General features: G+C 44.5%; 1 protein-coding gene across 5 annotated transcripts in view; it reads left to right on the top strand.

The window, feature by feature from the left end:
- EPHB1 (EPH receptor B1) overlaps positions 1-25,667 on the top strand; it is a 424,222-nt gene that overhangs the window by 327,116 nt on the left and 71,439 nt on the right. For all 5 annotated transcript variants that reach the window (XM_037525939.2, XM_054700814.1, XM_054700812.1 and 2 more), the window contains exons 7-10: positions 6,250-6,412; positions 10,866-10,974; positions 11,755-11,819; positions 24,838-24,960. In XM_037525939.2, the coding sequence (XP_037381836.2) occupies positions 6,250-6,412; positions 10,866-10,974; positions 11,755-11,819; positions 24,838-24,960 (460 nt within the window). The remainder of the gene's footprint in view (positions 1-6,249; positions 6,413-10,865; positions 10,975-11,754; positions 11,820-24,837; positions 24,961-25,667) is intronic.

The following is a 25,667-nucleotide window of genomic DNA, read 5'->3' as shown; positions in this document are numbered from 1 at the left end:
TGTGGTTTTGATTTGCATTTCCCTGATTATAAGGAATGTTGAGCATTTTGCATGTGCTTGTTGGCCATCCGCATTTCCTCTTTGGAGAAGTGTCTTTTTAACTCTTCTGCCCACTTTTTTGACTGGATTCTTTATTTTGGTTTTTTTGAGTTGTGTTAGCTCTTTGTAGATTTTTTGTGATCAGTCCCTTATCAGTTTTGTGGAGTGCACATATTTTCTCCCAACCTCTGGTGTGTCTCTTCATCTTGGTGTCTCTTTTGCAGTACAGAAGCTTTTCAATTTGATGTAGTCCCAGTTGTTTCTTTCCCTTCATTTTATTTGCTTTAGGGGATGAGTCTTTAAAGATGTTTCTGGGGCCTCCCCGGTGGCGCAGCGGATGAGCGCTGGGCTGCAAAGCTGCCCGCAGCCTCTGCAGCGCCGGTTCGATCCCCAGCTGCTCCCTGGCCACGGGAGGAGGGTCCTACATGGCGCGCAGACCTCTCCTGCCGCCCGCTGCTCCCCTCAGCAGTGTGCTTCGGTCCTTCTGCCTGCTCTGCTCCCCGCTCTGGCTCTGGTGAATTCTCTCACCCTCCCGCACTTCTGACTGTACCCAGTGCTTGCATAGATAAAATTAAATAAATGAATAAATAAATAAATAAATAAATAAATAAATAAATAAATATTTTAAAAAATAAAAAAAATTGAAAATAAAAAGATGTTTCTGAGACATCTACATCATGAAGTGTTTTGCCTGTATTTTCTTCCATATATTGTATGGTTTCAGGTCTTACATTCAGGTCTTTTATCCATTTTGAGTTGATCTTTGTGTATGGTGTGAGGTAGTATAGTCTAGTTTCATCCTTTTGTAGCACCATTTATTGAAGCGACTGCCCTTGTTCCAATGCATATACTTTGCTCCTTTGTCATAGATTAGTTGTCCATATATGTGTGGCTTTATGTCTGCGCTTTCAATTCAGTTCCATTGCAGACCAATCTCTTTGGACCAGTTGATCACATGGTTTCATGCCATCACCAAAGTGAACGGAACAGTTCAACTGAACTGAAATGCATGTATGGCTGTTGTATGGTGTATGCCTGTGATAGCAGTCTCAGCAAGGTTCTACCTATCCTCCCCCCGCCCAACATGAACTTGAGATTTGTAGCTCATCTCAGAAAAAGAATAACAATTTTTCCCTAGTGTGCCCCTATTGGGCACCAGAGACTTCATAAATTTTGTCTGCTTTCTCTTTCACAATCCAGTATGGTAAATATTAATATCGCTGCTATGGGTAAAGAAACCAATACCCAAAAAAGTTTCAAAACCAAACAAAACTTGCCTGCAGTCACATAGTAGGAAATGAGCCCATAGTCTTTGACCTGCAGCAAATAGCTGTGCTGGGAAGGGGCTAAATACGTAAAAGACCTCCTGCCTTCCTTGGCTGCTGTGCCAACAGCCCTAATGACAGACAGGAAGGAAACCATCACGCCCATGTCCCATGACTCCTTGTTCCCAAATCACACTAAAGCTCCTCCACTGCCTTTCCCTTTACATGCAAAACCCTAATTGAAGAACTGTCATTAACCTCAACCTTTGATGCTATGAAGGAAGCTTATTTTCCCATCTCAGGCCATGTTTTCACTTCTCAGTAATTTGTACTAATTATTAGCAGATACGCATGCACATGCACTGCCTCAGGCAGTGCTGCACCTCAGTGAAGCATATTATTGTCCCCACTCCAGAGGGTGGAGAGCTTTCCTGGGGAACACAGAAGATTCTCTGCCAAAGCATCGATTGCCTTTCAGTACAGTACTGTAGACCCCTCTTTCCCTTACATGGTGCTGTACTATAGAATTCTTTACATTGTCTTGACCATTTCCAATATGTGTAAAGAAAAGCTATTATCCAGTGAGGATATTTTGAAATAATAACCATGGTGATAATAATTCATCATATATTGAGTACCTATCAAGTGCCAGATACTCACAGATACAGTAGCTCTGATCTTTAGAAGAAATAAAAGAGAGATACTTGACCATCAGTTAAAATCAATTTACATATGATAGAAGCAAGCCACAGAAGGTTAAATGACTTACCTTGATCACACAGGCTATAGTGAGGAAGTCACAGAACCAAAACTATAGACATTTTTTTATTTGTCTATATGATGGAATCTTCTGAGCTCAGCGTGGGACTGGATGCAATCATCTTCCCAATCATGCTGAAGATCTCAAAATTAGCTTACCCCCCCGGTCCTCCCCGGTGGCACAGCAGGTTGAGCGCAGCCCTGTGAAGCTCTCCACAGCCTTCGTAGCACCGGTTCGATTCCCGGCCAGCCAGGGAGAATCCCACATGGCGAGGCAGACCTCTCCTGTCTCACCCGCTGCTCCCCTCAGCCGTGCTTTCAATCCGTCTGACTGTTCTGCTCCCCGCTCTGTCTCTGGTGAATGCTCTCACCCTCCCGCAACTCTGGCCTGTACCCCAGCTCTTGCGTAAATAAAATAAATCTTTAAAAAATTAGCTTACCCCCTAAAATAAGATATTGTATCTTAATTTTAAATCCAAAAGCTTATAACCAGAGTGACATGCCTCCCTTCTCCACGAGGCATGGAGTCCTGGTATTTAGAAGTTGCAAACACAAATCGAATTCCCCCCAGTAGATGTCTTGGATTCAACTCAAAGGAACAAAAGACACTACCCCTCCATCCTGTACTGCTTCTAAACCAGGAGTAGGTGAATCAAATAGTTCACTAGATAGTAAATATTTTAGCTTGTGAGCCATTTACAACTCCTCAGTTCTGCCTTGGCAGCGGCAGGGCAGCCGTAGGAATATGTAAGTAGATAGGCATGGCTGGATCCAATCTGTTTCTTTTAAAAAAATGGATAATTGGCCATAAACTGTATTTTTTTAACCTCTGAAAACCCTCCCTGGATCTCCTGTTCCACTTCACCCTCTCAGTTCGTGCTTGGGACACCTTTCAATTTCAGCACCGTGAATAGAATCAATGAGGCTTTCGCCTCCTCCAACAGCTCATTAATAGAGAGCTCAGATGCCATTGAGCTGGTGACATTCTCAGAGTCTCATCCATGTTCATCTCCTTCCCCATTTTAATACATTTCCATTCATCATTCTCTCTTGTTTACTGTCTTGTAGCACTTTTCACTCCTGGTGTCAGCGCTTGTAGGCAAACCATGGGAGGAGCATCTCCATCTGCTCTCGGCTGTCTTAATGATTAAGTGTTTAGATGTTTACTTGCTCTTAATATTAACTGTCTGGGCTAGAATGGGCTGGGATAGCCTTGGGAATTCAACCCTTCAAATTTTAGGATCATTTTCTCATATAGAAATTCTTTCAGACCTTTCAGCAATATCTGTGCTTCATCGATTGGGTGAAATAGCAGGACTGAAGTATGCTGTTTCTTCATTCATTTAGCAGCAAGTCATTGAGCACCCAGGGGGTGCAAACTCTGTGCTACATATTGGGGATGGAGAAATATAGGGAGGGCCGGTCTCTCTTCTCCAAAGATAGAGTTGTAGCCTCTGTCTCCCACATGCTTATAAAGTAATTCATAATTCTCATAATTGACACACACACAAAAAAAACCTTGCTCACTGCTCTGACTCATTTGCCTGAAGTTGATTAACGGTTTTGTGGGGAACAAGCACCAGTATTCATTTTAATCACTGGACTTCTTGAAGAATGTGTGGACTATAAAATGACTTTGGGTAAATGTTTGGTCTTCGCAATCCAGATGCCAATACCCCAAAACACATTTTTCAGTAACAGAACTTCCTTTTTTCTCAGCAGAGCACACTTCCATCAGATTCTAGTAAAACCAGAGGTCATCCACTCATCTGGATTTTTATAACAATGGGATTTGTCCTAATCAGCAAGATGATACAGTGATTTTTAAAGGTTTAGATATCAGACCTCTAGTGTGTCAAGATAGGAGTGACCAAAGTTCTCGATGACATTCTTCTAGAGTAGATGGCCTTCTTTATACTGAATTCCCAATTGGCGGTAGGGGTAGTGGTGATCCACCTTCTTTTCAAATAGATCAATTGATGGAAGGGCAGAACCTCCTGGCAGTGTCTCCCGGCAAATGGCTATTCCTTTCATTAGGGTGCACTTGGGCCTCTTATGCATTAGGGTGCACAAGAGCTTCAACTCTTGTTCAAGCTCTCTCTAACCTGCGATCCCTTACAACTGCTACCACATTATTCATCTCTTCCCCCTGTCCAGATATACCCAGTTACTTACAGACTCCTGAACTCCTTTAGACCTTGCTTTTGCATGTTTTGTTCTACTCTCATGGGATATTCTATTCAGTTTTCAATCTCCATTTTGGTCTATGTAGCTACTTCTTTCATTTTTTGTGACTCAACTCATTTTCTGAGCCACTCTCACTCTCCTTATCACTCAGGGCTGGGTGACCCTCTGCTGTATCTTCACAGCTCTCTGAGCTACCCTTGGCCAAGTCACTTAGTCAACACTGCTATCATCTGGTCCACCCACAGGATTTTGCATCCCTGAGGTGAGGGTCCTTGCCTTGCTATCTGCAGCCCACGTAATGCACAGCACATGGGAGCATGTATAAACATGACTACCTGGCCAAATGAATGAATGGGTACACTTCAGGTCATCTGTGCCTTTGCAAAGTAGACATGTACATATTTTCAGGCTGGTAACACCTTATCATTGTACTGTGTTCTTTTATCTGCTCAACTACCCAAGCTTCTCTGGCCTGTGAATGGAGATGTGGCTTGCACATCTCTTGTCATCAGCTTTCCCCTCATTTATCACCATACCTCTTGAATGTTGAACCTTTGCACTCAGAACTGTTACAGTACCCTAGATGAACACATAGACATGGGAACCCCCTCTGATTGATGCAAGAGCTCCAATTTGGATGTAACCATTAGGCTCTAAGATTTATAGTGAGGATGGGTCAGACCCAGATGCTACACTTTTGTTCCTGTACACTTGGGGATAACCCACAATCTCCAATGATGCTCATGCATCTTGAAACCAGGCTGGTATTTATGAGGATGCGGAGGGTGAGGTATAATGATGAAGGACAGCAATGAGGAAACCCCATGAGATAGAACACTGAAGGAAGCCTTCCTAAAAGAGGAGGTCTTAGGCAGTGTAGGTTTAGGGAACCCTGGAAAGAGGCATTTCTGTCTAAGAAAGTAGCCTAAGTGAAGGCCCGGTGGCAAGGGGTATGGTCCTTGAAGGGGCAGCCAAGTGATGATTCAGGAGGATGTGAGAGACTTCATTGTGACGGGGCTAAAAACCTAAATTTAGGAGTTTGGTTTTTTATCTGATAGTAGTTTTAGGGTACATGGAGATCTTTTCTTAGAAAAGAGATGTGGATGCATTAGGGTGGGGGAGAAGGAGTGACAGAAAAGATAGGTAGTTACACAGAAGTCCCGGCACAAACCGAATGTCCAGGTACAGGAGTGAAGAGAGAAAGCAAGGGCACTTTCACAGCACTGACGATGGGTGAAAGAGCCAGCAGGATGAGAAACACAAGTAATATCTGTGGACACCAGAGGACACAGTGTGCAAGCCACAGGGGCAGGGAAGAAGTTATTAGAGCGTGACAAAGGGGGTAAAGGGGCTGACCTTAAGGGGGTGGGAGGGTGAGAGCACAGGACCTTCCTCCTAGATGCTGGGTAAGGGTGCATCTGGAGGATGGGGAACCAGACAGACATACAGGCCAAGGTGAAAGCAGAAACAGGCATGGGAGGAAATCCAGAGTGGACCCAAAGCCATTTGTCTGAGGACCTGAGTGACCTTAAGGAGTGATCTAGAACCCCCATTGTGAGAAGTCACCAGGGAGATCTTGGGTGAGGACAGACAAGATCAGGACTTAATAGAAGCAAGACAGATTATTGCTCTGTTGTTTCTGCTGAGGTCAGAGACTTCACAGGATTTTGCAAAACTGGGTGTGCTTTGTAACTCTACTTCTGAACCCTGTAGGGGGAGATAGAAAATAACTATGAACTCCCAGCCAGGTTTTGAGAACTCAGCCATTTGCTCAGACCCATCTCTTCAGAGCATAAAATCCCAGTGGCTCAGAGATGATTTTCATTCCCTTGCTCCAGGCTAGTCTGTCCCTATTCAGAGTGACCACCTGTGGCTGGTGGCAACTTCTAGCAGATCTGCAGGACCAAGAACTAATGGGCCGGGTACTCCAGGGTAGGAAGGGCTGGGCTGCAGCACTCAGAATCTGCTGCTGATCCCTTTCAAACCCTTGCTTTTTCAGGAACACAATGAGTTCAACTCCTCCATGGCCAGGAGCCAGACTAACACAGCACGAATCGATGGCCTGCGGCCAGGCATGGTATATGTGGTACAGGTGCGCGCTCGCACGGTGGCCGGCTATGGCAAGTTCAGCGGCAAGATGTGCTTCCAGACTCTGACAGATGGTAAGAGGAGAACCAGTGACGTGGCCACTAGACAAGCAGTCAGAGCAGGAGAGGAAGCCCACTGCAGCCAAAATGGCAACCTCTGACTGTCTTTGAAATTCCCTTGGAAGGGTTTGGCCCCAATTGGGTCTTGTAGACTTGTCCAGTTCACCAGGCAGGTCATCTGGAAGGGTCTCTGTACCAAATGTATTGAGGACAGCAGGTGTGGTTGTCCAGTGCACAGCAGAGAAAACCACATAAATCTCAGGGTCAAGCACTCTCCTGGCTCTGCACCAGGGCAGAGGGTCCTGTTGTTTGAACCTCACTCCCATTTACTTCTCTGTTCTTGGTGGCTGGGAACAGAGCTCAGAGCTAATGGCATGAGCCAAGGTCTCCAAGAAGGACATGGAGATATAAAATTTGGAGTGAGGCAGTCCTTGCCCCCAGCCTCTCAAAATTTTTGAAGCAGCTTCATATGCGATCTCTAAGAAAGTCCTGCTCAGATGCCTCCAGAGGCCATTGTTTTCTAAGTTGTCCCCAAGAACAAAAGGTCTGTCACTAAGCCAAGCCAAGGTCTTCCACTTTTGGGCTTTATTAATTTCCTGTTATAACAATCTTCCCCTCTCCTCTGAGATCACCCCCTTTAGTAGTTATGAAAATCCAATTTCCCCATTAGGCATGGCTGTGTTTTTCTAGTCATTAGCCTTTTTGCCACAGTGTATGAGTTCATTCTTCTATATCTACTATCCACCTATCTATTTATATGTATATATTCATTTATGAGCTGTTTCCTGATAGTTCTTGAAATGTCAAACTTTTCCCAGCCTCCCAAATGGACAGTCTTTGATTTTCCCTTTATCATGCATATGATGGAGAAAGCAGTCTGCCTTCACATAAAATTTTATTTTAGGCCAGCACCCTCTGACTAGGCACTTGATAGGGCTTGAGACTTTATACTCACTCATATTTTTTTCAACAATTTTAAAATTCATTAGAACCATTTAAAAATCAGAGGATTTCAGATAAAATCATAATATTTATTTTCTTGTGAAACATTGCAAGCAAAGTCGAAGTTAGGGGGCATTCCAGTGTGAGGATCTGTCCTGCATGTGAGGTATTGCTACCCCCATGAGGTGCCTACCACTGCGTCTGTACCTGGAGGCTTTCATGTGAGCCATCTAGCCCTTGTGGGATTGGGGTTTGTAGCCTGTTTTGAGTTGATTTCAGGTGAATTTTCACTTGTATTTTGAGGATGGTGAGACAAGGTGAAAAGGTGAACCAGTTTATTCAGGTTAATGATGCTGGTGATCTGGAAAGAATGCAGACTATCTTCTTTCCCTTACGGGGCTCCGGGGCTCCGTAGCCCTCTTTGCACCTCACTTACCACCTAGATTTATGGGCACTTTGGCATCAGGAGGCACACAGGATTAAAAGCCCAAAACTCAAAATGCTCTGAGTACTGGTCTCTTGATAATTCTGCTAGACAAATCAAGAAGTAACAAATTCCTCCCAAGAAGGCTATTCCTTTTACATTTGGCAGTTAAGTTTTGTAAACCCAAGAGGGGCTAGATGTAAGAGAGTTCTGGTAAGAGGCCAAATTCAGGAGTATTTATCTTAATGACGGAGGCTCACACATTGGTAGTAATGATGTTTATGGAGGCTTCAGGACTGTGGTAGCACAAGGGCGAGTCTGAAGGCTGATCAGTGATGGGGTCACTGGAGACAGGTCCTAGGGGACCCCACCCAGGATCAAGGACCCTGCTCAGGATAGGTGAGTTTCATATAGGCAGTGCCTCTGTTGTCTCAGATGACCTTAGCTACAATGTGCTAGCCTTTGACAAGCTGCCTAATGTTAAAATTTTTATTATTTTAAAAATTAATTAATCCATTTTCTGCATCATTGTTAATGTTTGGACAAAATTTGATTTCTCCCCTCAAGTGTAGTCCCCATAGTTCTCTCACCACCATAGAACCCGTGATCCATCTCCACGGTCCCTTATGCTCGGTCCTCTCCTGTTAGAAAGCTTCTCCTCCCCCCTCGCCTGCTATAGGCCTCAGACTGTGGTTACTAGCAAGTTTTATCTTTTTTCTGACCCTTTGTCTATTTTTTTTTAAACCATTTATAAAGCAGTGTGCCTACCAAACACTCTCTGTGATTTTTGTGTTCCCCAATGTTTGGATGGCACCTTTCAAGTGTGAGTGGAGAAAGAGACTTTAAAGAATAGACGTTGTTCTTAAATCTTTCCACTCTGGAAATCAATTTTAAAAACTGAAGGTCACATTGCTTCATGAAATTTTTAACTTATAAAGATGTTGTTATGGACTCCTCACTGTGGTTCCTTGTGTTTTTTTCTTTTTTCAAATTAATTATTTTTGAACACATGTTACACAAAGCTGTCAGCTGAGGGCAACTGAAATCCTACCTCTTTAGTCTTTAATATTGATTTCTAAAGAGTGGGAGGCTTCAAGAATAACATGATTTTCTTAGAAGTCTCGCTGCACCCACAGAGTTGGAAGATGATTCCCAAACATCGGGGTACATAAGATTAGCCTAGGTTTTGGGCAATCATGGGAATACCCTGCTCTTCACCCAGAGATCCTGATTCTGTAGGTCTGAGGAGAGTCACAGATATAGTCATGTTTTACAGTCAAACCAGATAGTTCTGGTGCAGGGCTTGGGACCCTCACTTCGACAAGTAGTCATAAGGGTTGCCAGATACAATACCAGATGGTTGGTTAAAGCTGAGTTTAGATAACGAATAATGTTTTAGCCTCAGTATCTCCCACAAAATATTTGCAGCATGTCATAACTAAAACATTATTCATTGTTTATTTGAAATTCATATTTATTTTTAATTTTTTCCATTGTCATGATCAGTTTGGCAAAGTGAGTTTCTTTTAATGTTTAGTATATTTTATTTTATATAATTCTTACATCATTTTTCATTTTTGCACAATGTATGCATTCTCATCTTGGTTATATTCACCACACAATTGCACCCCCCTTATTTTGACCCTAATCCCTCCTCTCCTTCCCCCCACCCCCGTAGTGTGTCTCTGGTTCATAGTTGCTTATTGATTTTGATTTTTTCTTTATTATAATTAGTCTTTTTCCTGGTCCCTTATTTGGGTTTTCTAGATTCCTGCTATGAGTGAGACCATACGGTATTTTTCTTTTTCTTTCTGGCTTATTTCGCTGAGCATGATCCCTTCCAGCTCTACCCATGTTGCTGCAAACTGCATGAGTTAATCTTTTTTGATTGCTGAGTAATATTCCATTGTGTATATATACCACCTTTTCTTGATCCAGTCATCTATTGTTGGGCATTTGGGTTGTTTCCATAGCTTGTCTATTGTAAATAGTGCTGCTCTAAACATAGGGGAGTAGGTGCCCTTTTGATTTAATGTTTCTGTGTCCTCTGGGTAAATACCTAGGAGTGGAATTGCTGGATCATGTGGAAGGATCTATCTTTAGTAGACTGAGGAATCTCCACACAGCTTTCCGTAGTGGTTAGACCAGTTTGCACTCAAATTCAGATTTAATTGACTCTCCCATATTTTTATTTGCTACATCTGGCAATCCTAATTATATATATATATATATATATATATATATGTATGTATGTATACACACACACACATATACACATATATAAATTTACCTATGTATTTTCCATCCTGAACATTAGATAATAGCCTCTTACCTCCAAGTAAAGTAATAACCATAAAATAGTAATAGCCAGCTAAGCCAAACACTTTATAAGGATTAAGGAAAAGAGAGTTAGAATTCAGAGCATCCATGATAGATCAGACATGGAGAATGTCATCATGATTTGATTTCAAAAGGAATTTGTTTTCAACAGACAAGGAGTCAGAGAGACTGAATCCTGTGACCAAGGCCACGAAACTTGCCCATGGTAAAGCCAGGCTTTGGACAAGCTCTGTTCACCTCTGTGACCCATGGGCTTCCAGTTCCCCTGTGTAATACATCATGGTCCTAACTCTCTGCAGAAATCTTGATCTTGTTTTATTGAGTAAGAGACTCAGAGCACTAGTCTGAGGCATTTCTCAGGCATTTCTTTATCCTTCACAACACCCGGTGCAGAGCTGGCTGGTTGCTGCAGATCCTCTGTACACTGCTGCCTGGTCAATCTGTGGGCTCTGCTATATTTCAACAATTTTGTGTTTTAGAAGATCCTTCAGCAATGGACTTCATCCTCCACCTCTCAGTGGACTTACCCTCAGCTTGCCTGACAATCCTTTGAGAGACCTTCCAAATGGGGGAGGTAGATTGGAGTCACCTCTGCTCCAGGGAATGAATGTCTCTGGCTCTTAGTCCTGGGATTCTATCTGCTGTTTTGTTTTTATTGTTGTTGATCAGTGTATATGTATAGGGCCACTGGTGTCATGCACTGAGTACCAGCTGTAAGCAAAGGGCACAGAGGAAGGATTCTAATACCCCTTTCTCACCTAGATGATTACAAGTCCGAGCTGAGGGAGCAGCTGCCTCTGATTGCTGGCTCTGCGGCGGCCGGGGTCGTGTTCGTGGTGTCCTTGGTGGCCATCTCTATTGTCTGCAGCAGGTAAGGGCTCCACTCCCACACCTGCCTGCCTCTTCAAACCCAAGAAGCCCCTCTCCACCTGCAGGCCCCTCCCAAACCATGCAGACTGAACTGGGCTGACCAATCAGACACGCTGTCAAACACAATCACCAGTCCATCTCAATCAGGCAGCCTTAAATTCTCTAGGTTATTTATTTTTTTCTGTGCCTAGAATAAAATCCACTCTAAGATCTGGGCAAGGCTGTCAGTAAATAGCATCCACCCTCAAACCTCATTTTAGCCAGACTTTTAGCCCCTCCCCCAAAGATACAACAGCTTTCCCCAGTGACAGTTACCCAAAGGCTGTTGACCCACCGAAGGAGCATCACCTCCTTGTATGGCCCATTAGAGAGCCAAGACCCCCCGGCAGGCAGGCAAGAGAGGAGACAAGGAGGAAAAGAGCCACAGTTCCAAAAAAGGGGGTGGCCCTTAAGGTCTTGTGAATTTTTAACCCTGTTGCCTTGGGGAGTCAGCCCAGACTCTGCCGTGTGAAGCCCTGTCCTTAACCCCTCCTGAGCATTTCTGCTGTGCACCCAGTGTGCTAATGGGCATGATAGGGCCTCTGCCCCAACCAGTGCCTGACCTCTGAAAGACCTTGACTTGAAAGCAGGCCTATCCTCTGGTCGAGCCAGAGGCTGACTTTACAGGAGCTACACCTTAAAGTGAGACACCCCAGTCCCAAGATGCCTGGGCAGAGGTCCCTAGAGCCATGGGGTAGATGTGCTCCTCATCTGAGAGAGCTCCTCTTCCTTGTGTTCACAGAAAAAGGGCTTACAGCAAAGAGGCTGTGTACAGTGATAAGCTCCAGCACTACAGCACCGGCCGAGGTAAGTAGAAAGTAGACTGTTGCTGACCCCTGGCCAGCGGCACAATAGAGCAGGTAAGTGCTTAGAGACAGACTGGATGGGCCCAAATAGACCCCCTTCCAGGCCCGGATGCCCCAGTGCCCACCTCTCTGTGCAGGTCCCCAGGGACCGAGGCTGCCTGCCCATCTGCCAGCTGCCCATTGTGGGCACTCATGGCACGCCTGGCGGATAGATTATCTTCTGCAGTGATAAGCCTTTAAAGGACAGGGAATGCAGGGGGAAGATTGGGTTTAGCAAGTCAATGAATCCTGAAATCAGACTCAGTGGGAAAAGATGGAGAGTTCTCTATTAACATCTTCTGCCTTATCTTATCCAATTGAGCGGCTGGGGAATGTGTTAACCAAATTCACTGATAAGCCAGAGAACATGAATGTAGGGAATTAAAAAGATAGCAGAGCCCAAGAGGCCAAAGTGTTGGGATATCTCCCAAGTGTTTTCTTTTAAGAAGTACCTTTAAAAGTTTTTCTCACTCATTATCCTACTTCTTTTTAAAAAAAACATACATATATAATAGTTTTATGACTAAATTTCTTTCCCATTAACGTGCAGCATAGTCTTATGAAAAATTTATCTTTTATCTGTGTAATTACAGCATTGCAGTGTCTGAGAAAGGTCCCATTAGGTCAGCTCAGCCCCCTTCCTGCCTCCAGAAAGCAGTCAGCTTAGATCTAGGAGCACACATGTTCTGTTTCTAAATAACTCCGCTTGAATTCCACAGATGCCCTCTGAAATCTGTCCCAGCACTCGGTGCTCTGCCACAGGCTGCCTTTGTAAGCCTTATCTCACCTAAATCCCCCTGTGGCGATGTAAACCCTGTTCTTCCTCATCATCCGCAGGGAGCATGGAAAACAGGCTCATACACACTGAGCCTGCCTTCAGTGGGCCAGGGGTGCCTCCTGGGAATACAGAGGAACTCAAAGGCAAAAGTTCTCATGGACCAAACTCCTCCCTTGGCACTTCCGAGGCACGAGAGCAATGCTAGGTCACTTGTTAGCACTTTTTCTGTGAAGGATCTGCATGGCCTGTATAAGATTGGGCCATGCAGAGGCCATTCTGTGGATGTGGCTTTATCCTGGGGTTTTTAATCCAAGACCAAAACCACCTGCCCAGGTTTTGTAGAAGATGAATCCCCTGCCAGAGGGGCTGCTGCCCCAGACTGTCATTGCCTGGGTGAGTGTGGACTCTGGACTGGCTCACAGGTTCTGAAACACTCTCTCTGTGCTCCACAGTCAGCAGCATAAATCAGGGCTTGGGGTTTGGGAGCCAGGCCCATTTCTGAGATCACAGGCATAGCTCCTGCAGCACTCATGGATCCCCCCTTTCATTCCCCCTTAAGGCCACCCTCTGCCTCTATTTTAATTAAATGTCACTGGTTTCAGAGGGGAAACACGTTTTGTATTCTCTCTCTTTTTCTAACTCCTGACTCTGTACCCCACTACAAAATCTACAGATGCTTTACTTCTTTAACCTGTACATTAACTCGTTCAGGAGGAACCTTAGCTTTTCCAGTTGGAAAACAAAGATTTTGATTGTATCTATGATTCTCAAGTGATGTGTTCCTTCCCTGCCTCTCTGCTCCTGCCTCGGGCCTCCATCATGGCCCCTCTCCCTGTTGTAGGCTGACTCCTCACCGTATTGAGGGCCACTGTAAAGCCCAATGCAGATTTGGCATCCTGTGAACATATTGGATAAAACATTTGGAGACCACCATGTCAGCCTGAAGCAGAGGATGCAAAATTGGGTTCAAAAGGAGAAATGCCATTTTAAAGACTAGGAAATGGGGTACTTTAGCAAAGAGCCCCCTTTTTCGAAGGTATGCAAGCTAAGAGTAGCCATCACCCCTTGAATGTGGCAGACAGTCCCCAAGCATCAAGTTCAAATGAAGTTTAGTGCTCTTCTGACCACTTCAGCCTGAGGTCTGGCCGCTCCCCTGGGCTAGCCCATGCCGGCAGCACAGAGGGCCTCTTCCCGAGCAGTCACAGCCTCCTTCCAGGGGACTCTGTCACCTCTAAGGAGACAGAAGGAAGCTTCCTTGGTTTCCAGAATAATCCTTTTGCAGTAACAGTGGCCTTGCTGCAACCAATGAGGACAGTTGAAGACACAGGTTGACAAGCTTCCCAGTCGCCATTCCTGAGACTCGGGGTGGACACAGATTTCTCAGTGGGCCAGAGTTCACTTCCTTGGCTGCCTCAGATGTCTGTCTTCTTTTTAATTCAGTTTGACTTTTATAAATGTCTTTTCCCACTATTCATAAGTACTCTGTATCCAGTCCCTGATACCTGACTCTTCTTTCACCCAGGTTCTCTAAACTCATAGACTCATGCATTGAATTGCATCAGTGCGTTTTCTCCCGTAAACATTCGTCACTCTGGTTACAGCTATTACTGTTGCAAAATCACAGTCGAGGGAGTATAGAGCGGGGGAAAGGCTCAGCACACATATAACAGAAGAAGGAACGTCGGTCCTGATGGAGGATGGGCCTGGCCCAACACAGGCTCAGGAGGGATGATTAGTTACAGAAAGCTTCCCTGGAGCCATGTGCTGGGAACTGTATTCTGGTAGCTCATTGCAACTCATCTAACCCTGACAACCACTCTAGGAGGTAGGCATTAATCTAGGAAGGTTAGGACACTTATTCAGGTCCTAAGGCTCACAGGTGGCAAAGGTGGACTACATGTCCTCAACGTCAGGCAGTAGAGCCCACGCTCATCCCAGATTGCAGAGGCTCAAGGTGCCTGGTGGTCAGGGGCAGGTGAGGATGGCTCGAGGATTAATCCTGGGTATCTTGGTTGGTGGTTTGTTGGTCCTGCCTCTGGATCTCACTGAAAGAGGCAGAAAGACTGACGATGCCCCTGCTAAGTGAATGCATAGGACTCTACCTGTACCATGCACATGCAAGCACCTCACTGTGGGGTGTGGGCAGTAACCCGAGCTCCGAGGGCCTACTGCCCTGGGAGCAAACGGAAACCTACAGCAGCTTTTTTAGCCTTTCATCAATGCGTAACTCCTCTAACCTGCAGGCAGAACACAGGGCACCACAGGCTGAAGGAAATGTCACAGAAATATTTGCAAATGCAGTGTCTCTTCTAGCCCCTCATGACCTGGTAGATTTGGACAATTTGAGAATGCAGCGTGCTCTCTGGGGACTGGTTTTTGCCCCACCTCCGACCCTGGAGCACAGCCAGCAGGCACATAAAGGGTGATTTGGATTTGGTGAAGGAGAATAGAGGAAGGCGAGCTGGAGAGGGCAGCTGTGCTGGCTGTGGTGCTGGATGCGGGGAGGAAGCACTTTGGAGCCCCTGCTTCATGTCAAGGCTGACTGGGTAGGAGGATGGGTCTCCAGCATCCGGCAGACAAATGGCGTCACTCATGATTCCTGAGAACCAATTCTCAGGCAACTTGGGTTGACTGAAAATTGCCTGGATAGAATGACTCAGGTAGGCCAGGGTAGGCTTGGAAATCTAGACAAGTTCTGGTTAATTCTACCTTTAGGTAGATATTTCTGTGGCTAGGTAACTACTCATTTAACACTGGTTGACACCTCACTGATTTGGAGGAAGGGTGAAGTGGATAGGGGTGGGGAGAGAGGAAGATAAAGACTTAGAAGGGGTTGGGACTTTCAAAAAGCAACCATAAGAGAATCATCTCCATGTTGTCGGCAACTGCAGGGAGAATCACAGAGCTACTACTATTAAACTTTGAGAAAAACAAAAACAAATGGGGTATGTGCCCAAAGACCATAGACTGGCAAACTCTAAATTCCACAGAAGGCAAGAGGGCAGAGCACTGAGATTACAGACCAGGAGGATGAGCTTTGTCCCTGCTTGGTCCCTTCAAATCCTTGAAGAAAGTGTGAAGCAAATACATTCTGGGCATTAAAACCAAAATCAGATCAATGGGAACCAACACAGCGTTATTAAGAAAAAATTATTATTGGGGCTTCATTCATCTCATTTACGAGGGTCACATGTTTAATAAATTTGAGAGGAACTGCTGATGTAGTGAACTTTTATTTTGGCAAAAATATTTGACTGATCTCCTAAGAGAAAGCGTGCTAAAGTGGCTATGCAGCTTGTCTTCACACCAAAGAAAGCAGGTTAGGGACTCTGTCAGCCAGGAAGGAAGTTGCTAGCTTTATTCAGTCCTTGTCTAATTCAATTTCTTATTTGTTTGATTGTTTTTTAAATTCATAAATCGGATGCAAACCTCGGGATGCTTATCAAGTTTGTAGGTAACAGTTGGAGAGCATAACTAACACCATAGAAGACAGAATCAAAATTCAAAACTGCACAACAGCTTTGAATGCTAATTTGAAATCTGCAAGATGAAATGTTATAGGGATAAATCTAGAATCTAGTGTTTAGGTTAAAACAAAAATAATGCAGTATATAAAAAAAGGAAGAGACCTGGCTTGCTCTGCATTTGTATGAAAGAAAAATAAAGCCTATTTAGTTGAACACATGTTTAACGAGTGATAGATGCTGATAAAAGCCAAGCACTGTTACCAATACAGCATAATATTACTAGCAGCCTCCAATTTTGAGCACTTACTATGTTAAGCACTTTACCTACATTAATGAATGAAATTCTCATATCTATCCTATCAGGTAGATTTTGTATGTGAATAAAGAAAGCCTCAGAGGAGGCAAGTAACTCCCAAGTCTTGGAATTAGTGATTTGCAGGTTTTCAGCTCAGATCTGTTTGTCTCTGTGATCCCAATTGAAGCTCAGATGAGAGAAGGTGATACACGGACATGCTCTCCTCTGTGCTGGTAAGAACACATCCAGAGTGATTGTGGTTCTGGGGATCGCCTTTCAAAAAGGACATTGTCAGCAAAGCACCTGTCCAGAGAGGATCAGCCTGCCTGGGCAAGTGTCAAGTCCTGGTCTCTTATAGAAAAGACTTGGAAACACCAATCTGTTGCTAAAGAAATGCAGGCAAGGACATGTGGTCATCATCAAGCATAATGGCATTATGCACAGAAGCAGAGAAGGTGCTATTGTGGGTCATGATCAAAAAACACGGAATGAATATACTTTGATTCAGTATAAGGATATCACTCACCACCTCCTCCTCCAAACTGGAGCTGTCCTGTGCAGAGGCAGGCTGCTTTGTGGGCAGGTGAGCTCTCTGCCCTTGGGAGCATTCAAGCAGAGACTAGGTAGCTAGCTCCAAGAGCCCATGCCCAGCTTTCTTGACTATGGTTGGTAGGTGTTTCAGAACTGTAGAGGACAGAGCTTCCCGTCCCCTGGAAATCACCTTGGGCATCAGGGTGAAAATCAAGTGTACCTGGAGGAAGGAGATTGACCATGGAAAATGTGGCTGCCTCTTCTGCAGGTAACAGGAGCATTAGCCACTGAGCCTGAGTAAATGAGGGCCTGAGTAAATGAGGGCCATAGAGGAGGAAAGGCCCCCAGGTGTAGAAGGTGGCAGAGTTTTCAGTGGGTGCTTATTAAATGTCAAATAAATTTAATGAGCTAGTTTCACCAATATATCTGTTGCTGGCTTAAAGCCAGAGCTTTTAGAAACCATGTTAACTCTTTTAATCCCAAATTCATTGATGGTTGCCCTGGGTTTCCAGCAGAGCTTCAGTGGGCCTTGCCTGGAAGGACTTGCCTGTCCTGGTCACTGAGATCCAAGAAATGGCAAGATCTTTTTCCTGGAAAGCTTTTCTCAATAGCAAAGAATCTTTCCTTCTGGAGATGCATACTAGGCAATGACCATGGTGTTAAGACCAAATCTTGAAGACATGATGAAGTCCCCAATCAGAAAGTAGAAGGAAGTTCCTCCTCAGATCCACTGCTTTTCCCTTCAGCCTTATCACCCACCCTGGGGCTACCTTCTCAAATTCTCCCTGAAGGCCTGGTGGGCACGCATGGCCTCCACTCTTCTTGGAAAAAACAACCACCCAATGTCCTGGCCTCGACCCCTAGAAGCAGGTGGAACAAACTGTTTCTAGTGGCAATCAACCTTTCCTGGTGGGTTTCCTCCAAGAAACTAGCATGTCTTCAGCCCTTCACATTAACTGCCTCCACAACCACCCTTGTGCCTCCCAGATCCACAACACCAGAACCAATTTTCCAGCTGTTTCCAATGTCAGTTTTCCCACTGACATTCACACACTTGCATATTTCATCTGTGCATTCAGTGTCTGGAAACTCATGTGCAAATTTCCCTGAGAGTAGACTTCCTTTCCCAAAGCCCTTTACCTGGTTAATAGTACCATGATTCTGGAAGTCTTGGCATTGATTTGAATTCTTTTTGTCCCTCCTTAATTCCCTCCTTTAATTACTCACCAAATGCTATTGTCAATATTCCATGAAATTTCTCTTGCCTCTTCTCATTATGGTTTTCTGGTTGAAAACTTTGTTATCTTACACCTAATTACTGTGATAACCTCAAAGCTGTTTTCTCAGTCTCCAGCCCCTTCCCTGTAACTATGCTTGTGAATGCTACAACCCATCAGGAAAACGAAATCCCCAATGCCTCTTATTGTGGGGCAACCAGGAGCAGGCTGGGCAGGCAGGGGGGCTGGGAAGAAGCAACTGAGTCTCCCAACCCCCAGCAAATTTTTTAAAATCTATGTATATATATATATTTTTTACATCATTGTTCCTCTCAGGTGTAATCCCCATAGAATTTCCACCACCAAGTCACCAGTGAACCATCACCATAGACTCTCATGCTCGTCCCTCCCCTGTTCTATTCCCTCTCCCTCGCCTCGCCTGCTGAATGTCTCCAATTTTTCTTTTGCCTGCAAGCTTTTTTTTTTTCCTGATCCCTTGTTTGGTTCCCCTATATTCCTCCTCTAAGTGAAACCATCTGATATTTTTCTTCTACCATCTGACTTATTTCATTGAGCATAATCCCTGCAAGTTCCAACCACATAGCTGCAAATGGCATGATTTATCTTTTTTGACTGCTGAGTAGTATTCCATTGTGTATAGAACCACATTTTTCTTTAATCCAGTCATCTGTTTTGGGGCATTTAGGTTGTTTCCATGTCTTAGCTAACAAAAGAGATGAAAGACCTATACAAAGAAAATTATAAAACATTGTGAAAAGAAATAGAAGCAGACACAAAGAAATGGAAAAATATCCCCAGCAAATCTTTGTGCTTTTTCTTTGGGATCTCTTATTCATCCTCTCATGGTCTTACCTCTTGTAGGGGCAGGAACAGGACACAGTGCAGGTTTTCTATGATCCAGCAGACCGGGTAAAGGAGGAGTCAGGGTCCTCAGTGGTTTTGCAGGTTTTTATTGGGGTTTACCAGGCATATGGCAGGCAGGGGTGCTGGGGGGCCGGGAGGCTGGCAGACCTCCCAGCTCCCAGCAAATCCTCACTCTGTCTGGGCTCTCTGGCGTTCTCTCTGCTTCTCTGCTCTTCTGTTAGTTCTGCTGCTTCTCAGCTTCTTCATCGGCTTCTACTGGCATCCCCGTGACGCCACCCTTAAAAGCACAGTCTTAGCCCAGGTGAATCCCATCTACCTATGCCCACACCCTATTCCAGGTGCCCACCATCAGGCATGCATTCAGGACTGCAAGGATCCATCATCTATCCTGATGGCGGGAGGGCAGAAAAGCCTGACATTTTTCCTTACACTATACTTCTTCTGTGGTAACTCATCCTCTTGTAGCTCACTTCCCGTAGCTGTCCTCTGAGTGACACCACCCTCTTAGGCTCAGGTGTGCACACTTGCACATGTGCATGCACACCCATATTCAGGTGTCCATAATCAAGCACACGTGCCCCACAACCATGCACCTTCTCCATTAACAAGGTCAAGACCGCAGGTGATAGCCACAGAGGTCAATGGTGTTAAAAGCCTGCTCAACTTCATTTACCCTACACTTGTCCTCAGTACACCATCACGTACACTTGTCCATCAGTACACTTGTCCATCACGTGGGTGATGGACAGTGGTCAGCTCTGTTCCATGGCTTCAGTCCTAATGCCTCTGTGTGATAGTCAGTTCTCCCCCATGCACCTCCACATCAAGCTGGTCACACTCTCTGCTGCAGTGGTAGGCCTCTCTCTGAGCTGTGCCCCATGACGCTTCTCCTTCTGCAATGCAGGGCACCCATGCCCCTAGTCATCCTAGGATTCTGACCTTCAATACTGGCATCTATCATCCTCTGCCTTTTCTAATTTCTGCAGCACTATCAGCTTGTTGCCAGATGTAAGTTCCTGCTGCTGGACTCTCAGCCCTGTTCCCCAGTTAGCTTGTATCTCAATCACCTGAAGAACTTCACAAGCTTTCTTTTTCCTGGCAATTCCAGTCTAGCATAGTGCTGATTGAGTGTCTAGTTAGTGCTGAGAAAAATACGGGGTGATCAAGTACTGAGGGAAAGGATTGGATGGCGTCCCTTTTAGGGACTGGTTTTATATACAACATTCCTCTTGTGCTTAGATTTCTGGATCAAATTCGGCGAAGATGAAGATGACAAAGTCCACCCAGGTTCCAGAATAGGAACTAGAAAGATGATCCCCCCTTCTTGTGGCTCCACCAGACATGCTGGGTGGGACACAGGAGATGAGTGAATGGAAATAACTTAATGTCCTACCTCTCCGGGACCCTGCAGTGGGCTTCTAGGAATTGCCTAATTGCGTGAAGGTGTGGGTCTCTTCCTGGACCCCCTAATCCTCCTAGGTAGTTGTGCTCTCCATGGACCACACATAATTTCCCTGGTACCAATTCTGTACTTTCTGAATGCATGAGTGTTCTGGAGCATTCCATCTTCTCCCTTAGCTTTGAATCTCCAAGTGACAATACTGTTTAGAACTGACCCTTTCCTAGTCCACTTCTGCTGTGCCTTAAGTACCTTGCACTTGTAAATGGAGCCAGCTGACATTTTAGATGTAGCCCACACATCTGCCAGCACCCCCAGAATTTGTCCCAGTAGCTTCACTTTTGAGAACACCCTTGATCTACTGATGTGGGTTCACTGACAATGGCCAGGAATTTCTTCCCATCCCAGGCAAGAAAGCTCTGGACAGTGGCTACATTATGTCTCCCCAAATCTGATGTACTTTAAGTCTTGTCTCAATTTTAAGATTTGGTAAATTTCTTGGGACTATGATCCTTTAATGCTTTAAGCATTCCAGGCTATGACCCCATCCATAATATAAACAGATTTAGAGGTCAAAGAACTAATACATCTGCAAATTAGATCTTTAATAGAAATTAGTAAGCTAGAAGATGGCAAAATTGAAGATTTTCCCCCCCTCTCTAGAGGAGGCATTAACAATCAGAAATTTAGATCCATACGGGCCACTTTTGTGCTAAAGGTAGGTATGTAACCTATGTCAAAAATAATGGGGAATGATATAAAGTATTGTAAATGTAGAATATTAACAATAATAATGTGAAGCATTGTACAGAACATTCTAAAATGCCCTGCATTAGAGAGCTATATACATCCCCTAGTATATATCTAGTATATATCCCCTAGTATATTACTGATGCTAATATTTCCCCAACACTCACAATCTGAGAACATTTCCTGAGCCCTGTCTCCAAATGTTTGGCTGTGCCTTACTCTGCAGCTGACTTGATTCCTTGTTCACTGTCTGGTGATTCATTGCACTAAATACCATTTTCCTGATAATTAAAAACTGCTCACTGGCAAGTGGGAGCAGGAACAGGCTGATGCAGGATTTATGCAGAAACACAAAATGAGCCAAAAGACAAATGACCGGCTCTGCCTAGCTGAAGATATTTTTTTTTTCTCATAATCTTCTGGGACTTGAGAAAGACTGGCCGTGACGCGGGAGAGTCTGGAGAGATGTGTCATTGCGAGATGTGGTGGATGCAGGGAGAGCTATTATGTGCACAAGCTCAGCCAATCACTTCGGATCTAGGACATAGGGATCCCCGCCCCCAACCAAAAAGGACCATTTCCTCAACCCACCCTTTCAGGCCCTTGTCAGGAAAACCACAGAGTTTGAGCCATTCAGTAGACTTCTGATTTCAATCCCTTCCTAAGTATAACAATGATAGTCAATTTCAGGGCAAACAAGAACTGAGTCCTACCGTTGCATAGGCACATGAGTTCTAAACTGACATTGCTCCAGTCGCCCTGGCTTCATGGGAAGACTTTAGTAATAACCAAAGCCCCAGGCCCCAGAAGAGCAGCCCTGACTCACACGCGTGCATACACACACACACATGTGTGGGCATTCTCTGTGATTCTCCAAGTCAGGAAATTAGCAAACCTCTCTACTCACTGACAAGTGAGTAAATTTCACTTGTCAAAGTATGAACTTTCTCCCATTCAGATGCCCTTAGTTGCATATTACTGGCATGAAAGAATCCTGGCACCATCAAGAGATGAGCCATTCCCTTCTGGGAAAAGCTCCTTCTTTGAACTGATTGGGGCCAATATCTATAAAACTCATTAACTCAGAATCCTTTCTCATTCATCCTTATATATGTCTTTACTTGCAAGTCATTCATTACAACGCATTCTAGATTGTTTAATTAGCTTCCATGGAAGAGTTCCTGTAGGACAGCTTAGCATACATAGTTTAAAAACCCTTGATCTAAAATAACAAAGTAGTTACTTTTAAATTAACTAATATAACCCTAAGCAGCTTACATCCCCTACTGCCTAACACACCCCGCTTCTCCTTCCTACCCCTCCATAGACTTCCTAGAACAATTTACTAATGATAATAATTATGACTATGTCTGTTCATGAGCCCTCCTTGTACATCAAGCATTGTGCTAGATATGTCCCTTGCAATATGGTCTTAATACACAGCCACCCTGGAGGGAGGAGTTAACTCTTCCGTTGGCAGAGGAGAAAATTGTTAGCAGAGAAGTATGTGGACTTGCTGCTTCATACTAGGCTGGTACGTGGCTTTGGGGTTCTGATCTCACCTCTGAGCCTTCGCATCTGGCTTCTCAATCTCCAGTCATCTCCAAGGAATTCACAAGTTGTTGAAGTTGTAAACAGTGACCTGTCTTCCTTTCTGCATTTTGAGAGGCTCTGCCATGGCCTTCTCTCTGGCCCTCACCTCTACAAGTGCACACTGGCCAAAGTCTGCCTGCAGCATCAGCATTTCTTCACTTGAAAGCTCTGGCCATACAGCAGGTCCAAAGGTACCCAACGAATGCTGTGAATCCATGTGATGAGACCACAGCTCCCTCCACCCTAGACTGGGCCAGCTCTGAAGCATGTGGTCACCAACACCAGCTACCAAGGGCCTTAAGCCTGCTTCAGTTACCCACAGTCATAAGTGGCTGGAGAACACACCTTTTCTAGACTGTTACTTTCCTTATCTTACTTCCCCACTCACCTACAGATACTTCTTCGGAATCGACTCCCAGATAGCCTACTGGCTTTGGGAGAACCCAAAGTAAGACTGCTTGGATATGTTGATCTGACTTTGTGAGACACCCTCAATCTACTCTCAATCATCCTTATTCTTGTTTTTCCATACCAAATTTTTCTCTCTCACTCTCTCTCTCCACATCCCCTGGGGATTAAACATTCTTCACAAAGGTGGCAACCTTTCTATTGGCTTTGTTCAAATTTCAGTCACCAGATTCGAAAGTCAATGTTGTTATCCCCAAGTTTTCAAGGAACATTCTAGGAAGCTGTTGACTATCCTAAAACAAGTCATCTAGCAATCTAGGAGTGATTTTATTCAATAGCTGGAAATAGCTCATCTTTCAGAAAAGGCATTCTCCAGGTAAAACCCACTCTTTCCTTGGGTTGTACTTTACTACTTCCAACCCTTGCCTGCATTTGCTGGTGACATTATTTTAGGGGAGGTGCAGAGTGACTCAAAAGTTTTTGGATAAAAACATGTCAAAACTAGATCATGCATGAAGGGCTGGCAGTCAGCAGCGGGGAACATGCACTGAGAGGGCAGCCCTCGGGAACTTGAGGTCAGCCTTGGCCTTGTGCTCCAGCTGTGGGCACCAGCTCTAGCGCCGTTCTAGGCTGTCTGCTCTTCAGACCTGGTCTTCCAGGAAGGCAGTAATGGGGACAGCAGGGAGCAGGGAGCTACTCCTTTCAAGGATATAACAAGACAGTAGACCACATGGCTTGGATTTGGAAGCTCTCGCCAGCCCTCCACACCACCTTGAAAACAACTTCTGCACTCTGCCTAATGACACATCCAACGTGCTGAAAAATTACCCTGCGAATGAATCTATTTGTTTCTTGGGTCCCATTTACTTCTTTGTCCCCTCTCTTCCACTTTTTAAATGTGTTTTTTTCCTGCAATGACAATTCTCTATTTTGTCCCCATGCACACCTATTTATCTTGCCACTGTAAACATCAGTAACAAAGTCTATATTCCTTTATGTATTTCTCATTCACCGTTTTATTTGTTTCTCATACTTCAGTGTGTCTGAAGGCATGAGGGTTCAATTACCATTTTTCTTTCATTCCACCTCACTTTTTTCTATGTAGACTTTGCTTTTTCTCTATCAGTGTTTTCTCTTCCATTTTCTCTTGTGGTATACTGTCTCCCCACTTCCATCTTGAGGTTTTTCTGATAGCAATTTCTTTCTTTCTTTCTTTTAATCCATTGCCATCCTTCTTCTAGGTCTGGACGCAGCCGTCAGTTATAACCTTAACAATGGCCACCACGCATGAAAGTTGTCAAGTTGATAAATATTGATATCTACCCTACCATTTTACCACCACTTTCCTGCTAATGCATTTGGTTGGCATCAATCAGCTTCTTTGCCTTCTGTGAGCGCCCGGTGTGGGAACCGGTCCCGATCTGTCACTTATAAATAATCTGTTTCACATTTCATCAAGAGCTCGGAAAGAAAAGAAAATATGGAGGAGAAGTAGAGGACAGAGAAGCATGCTAGTGTGACCCCTAGGGAAGGGAGATGGGGACACCCAGAAAGACAAACTGAGGTAGCCTGGAAGGTAGAAGCGACCACCCAGCCAGTTCTTAATGACTCTTCTGTCCTCTTTGGGATGTTAACCCTGCTTATCTCCTCCAATAAGGCTCCCCAGGGATGAAGATCTACATTGACCCCTTCACTTATGAGGATCCCAACGAAGCTGTCCGGGAGTTTGCCAAGGAGATTGATGTATCTTTTGTGAAAATTGAAGAGGTCATCGGAGCAGGTATGGCCCTCCCCTCACCTTGTTTCTGTTCTCTTGGTGTCCAAACATCTTCTTTCCACCACACTGGGTCTTTTCTGTTAGCATAAAAAATCATCCCAAAGGGAAGAGCTTCTACCATCTTTTCCCCAGGAGATGAGTGAGAACCATCTATACTGTGTGTCTAGGTTTCTTTTGAGGACCTTGATCATGGTGACCAAGTTTGTCTGGTGTTGCCAAGAAGTCATATATAGTTTTAAAAGATTTAGAAATAGCCCTGGAAATAGACCACCAGATTCAGATAAGGAGAGAGACCTATGGTGCCGAATTGAGAACATTTTGAAAGAAATGCAAATTTTTAGATGTTGACGTAGTCTCTCATGTACTGATAATATCTCTATGACTCTGGGTCAGTATATCTTCCCATCATTTTAGTTCTGCTTTTTCTACCTACATGAATTTAGAGATAGACAATGATGAATTGAAGAGGGGTCGCTGTTTCCAGAAGAAAACCCACCCTTAGCCATATTTTTTACAAAAGATCCATGATATGGATGGAACACAAGACAAATTTCACTCCTAAGAAATATATGTGCTCTCATCCATCTTCCTGCTTTGGAATAGAAACTCAGTCCAGCAAAGAACTGAGGTGTTCCTAGGAAATTTCACATAAAGACTGATCTAGAATGTGCATCTTTCTTTGACAGATCAGTAGTTGAATTAATTTAGAT

This window comes from Talpa occidentalis, unplaced genomic scaffold (assembly GCF_014898055.3).
Source record: "Talpa occidentalis isolate TD23 unplaced genomic scaffold, MPIMG_talOcc4v2.1 talOcc4.4, whole genome shotgun sequence".
NCBI classification, from domain to species: domain Eukaryota; kingdom Metazoa; phylum Chordata; class Mammalia; order Eulipotyphla; family Talpidae; genus Talpa; species Talpa occidentalis.
Note: the sequence above shows the minus strand (reverse complement) of the source record. Positions and strands in the feature narration are given on the sequence as shown.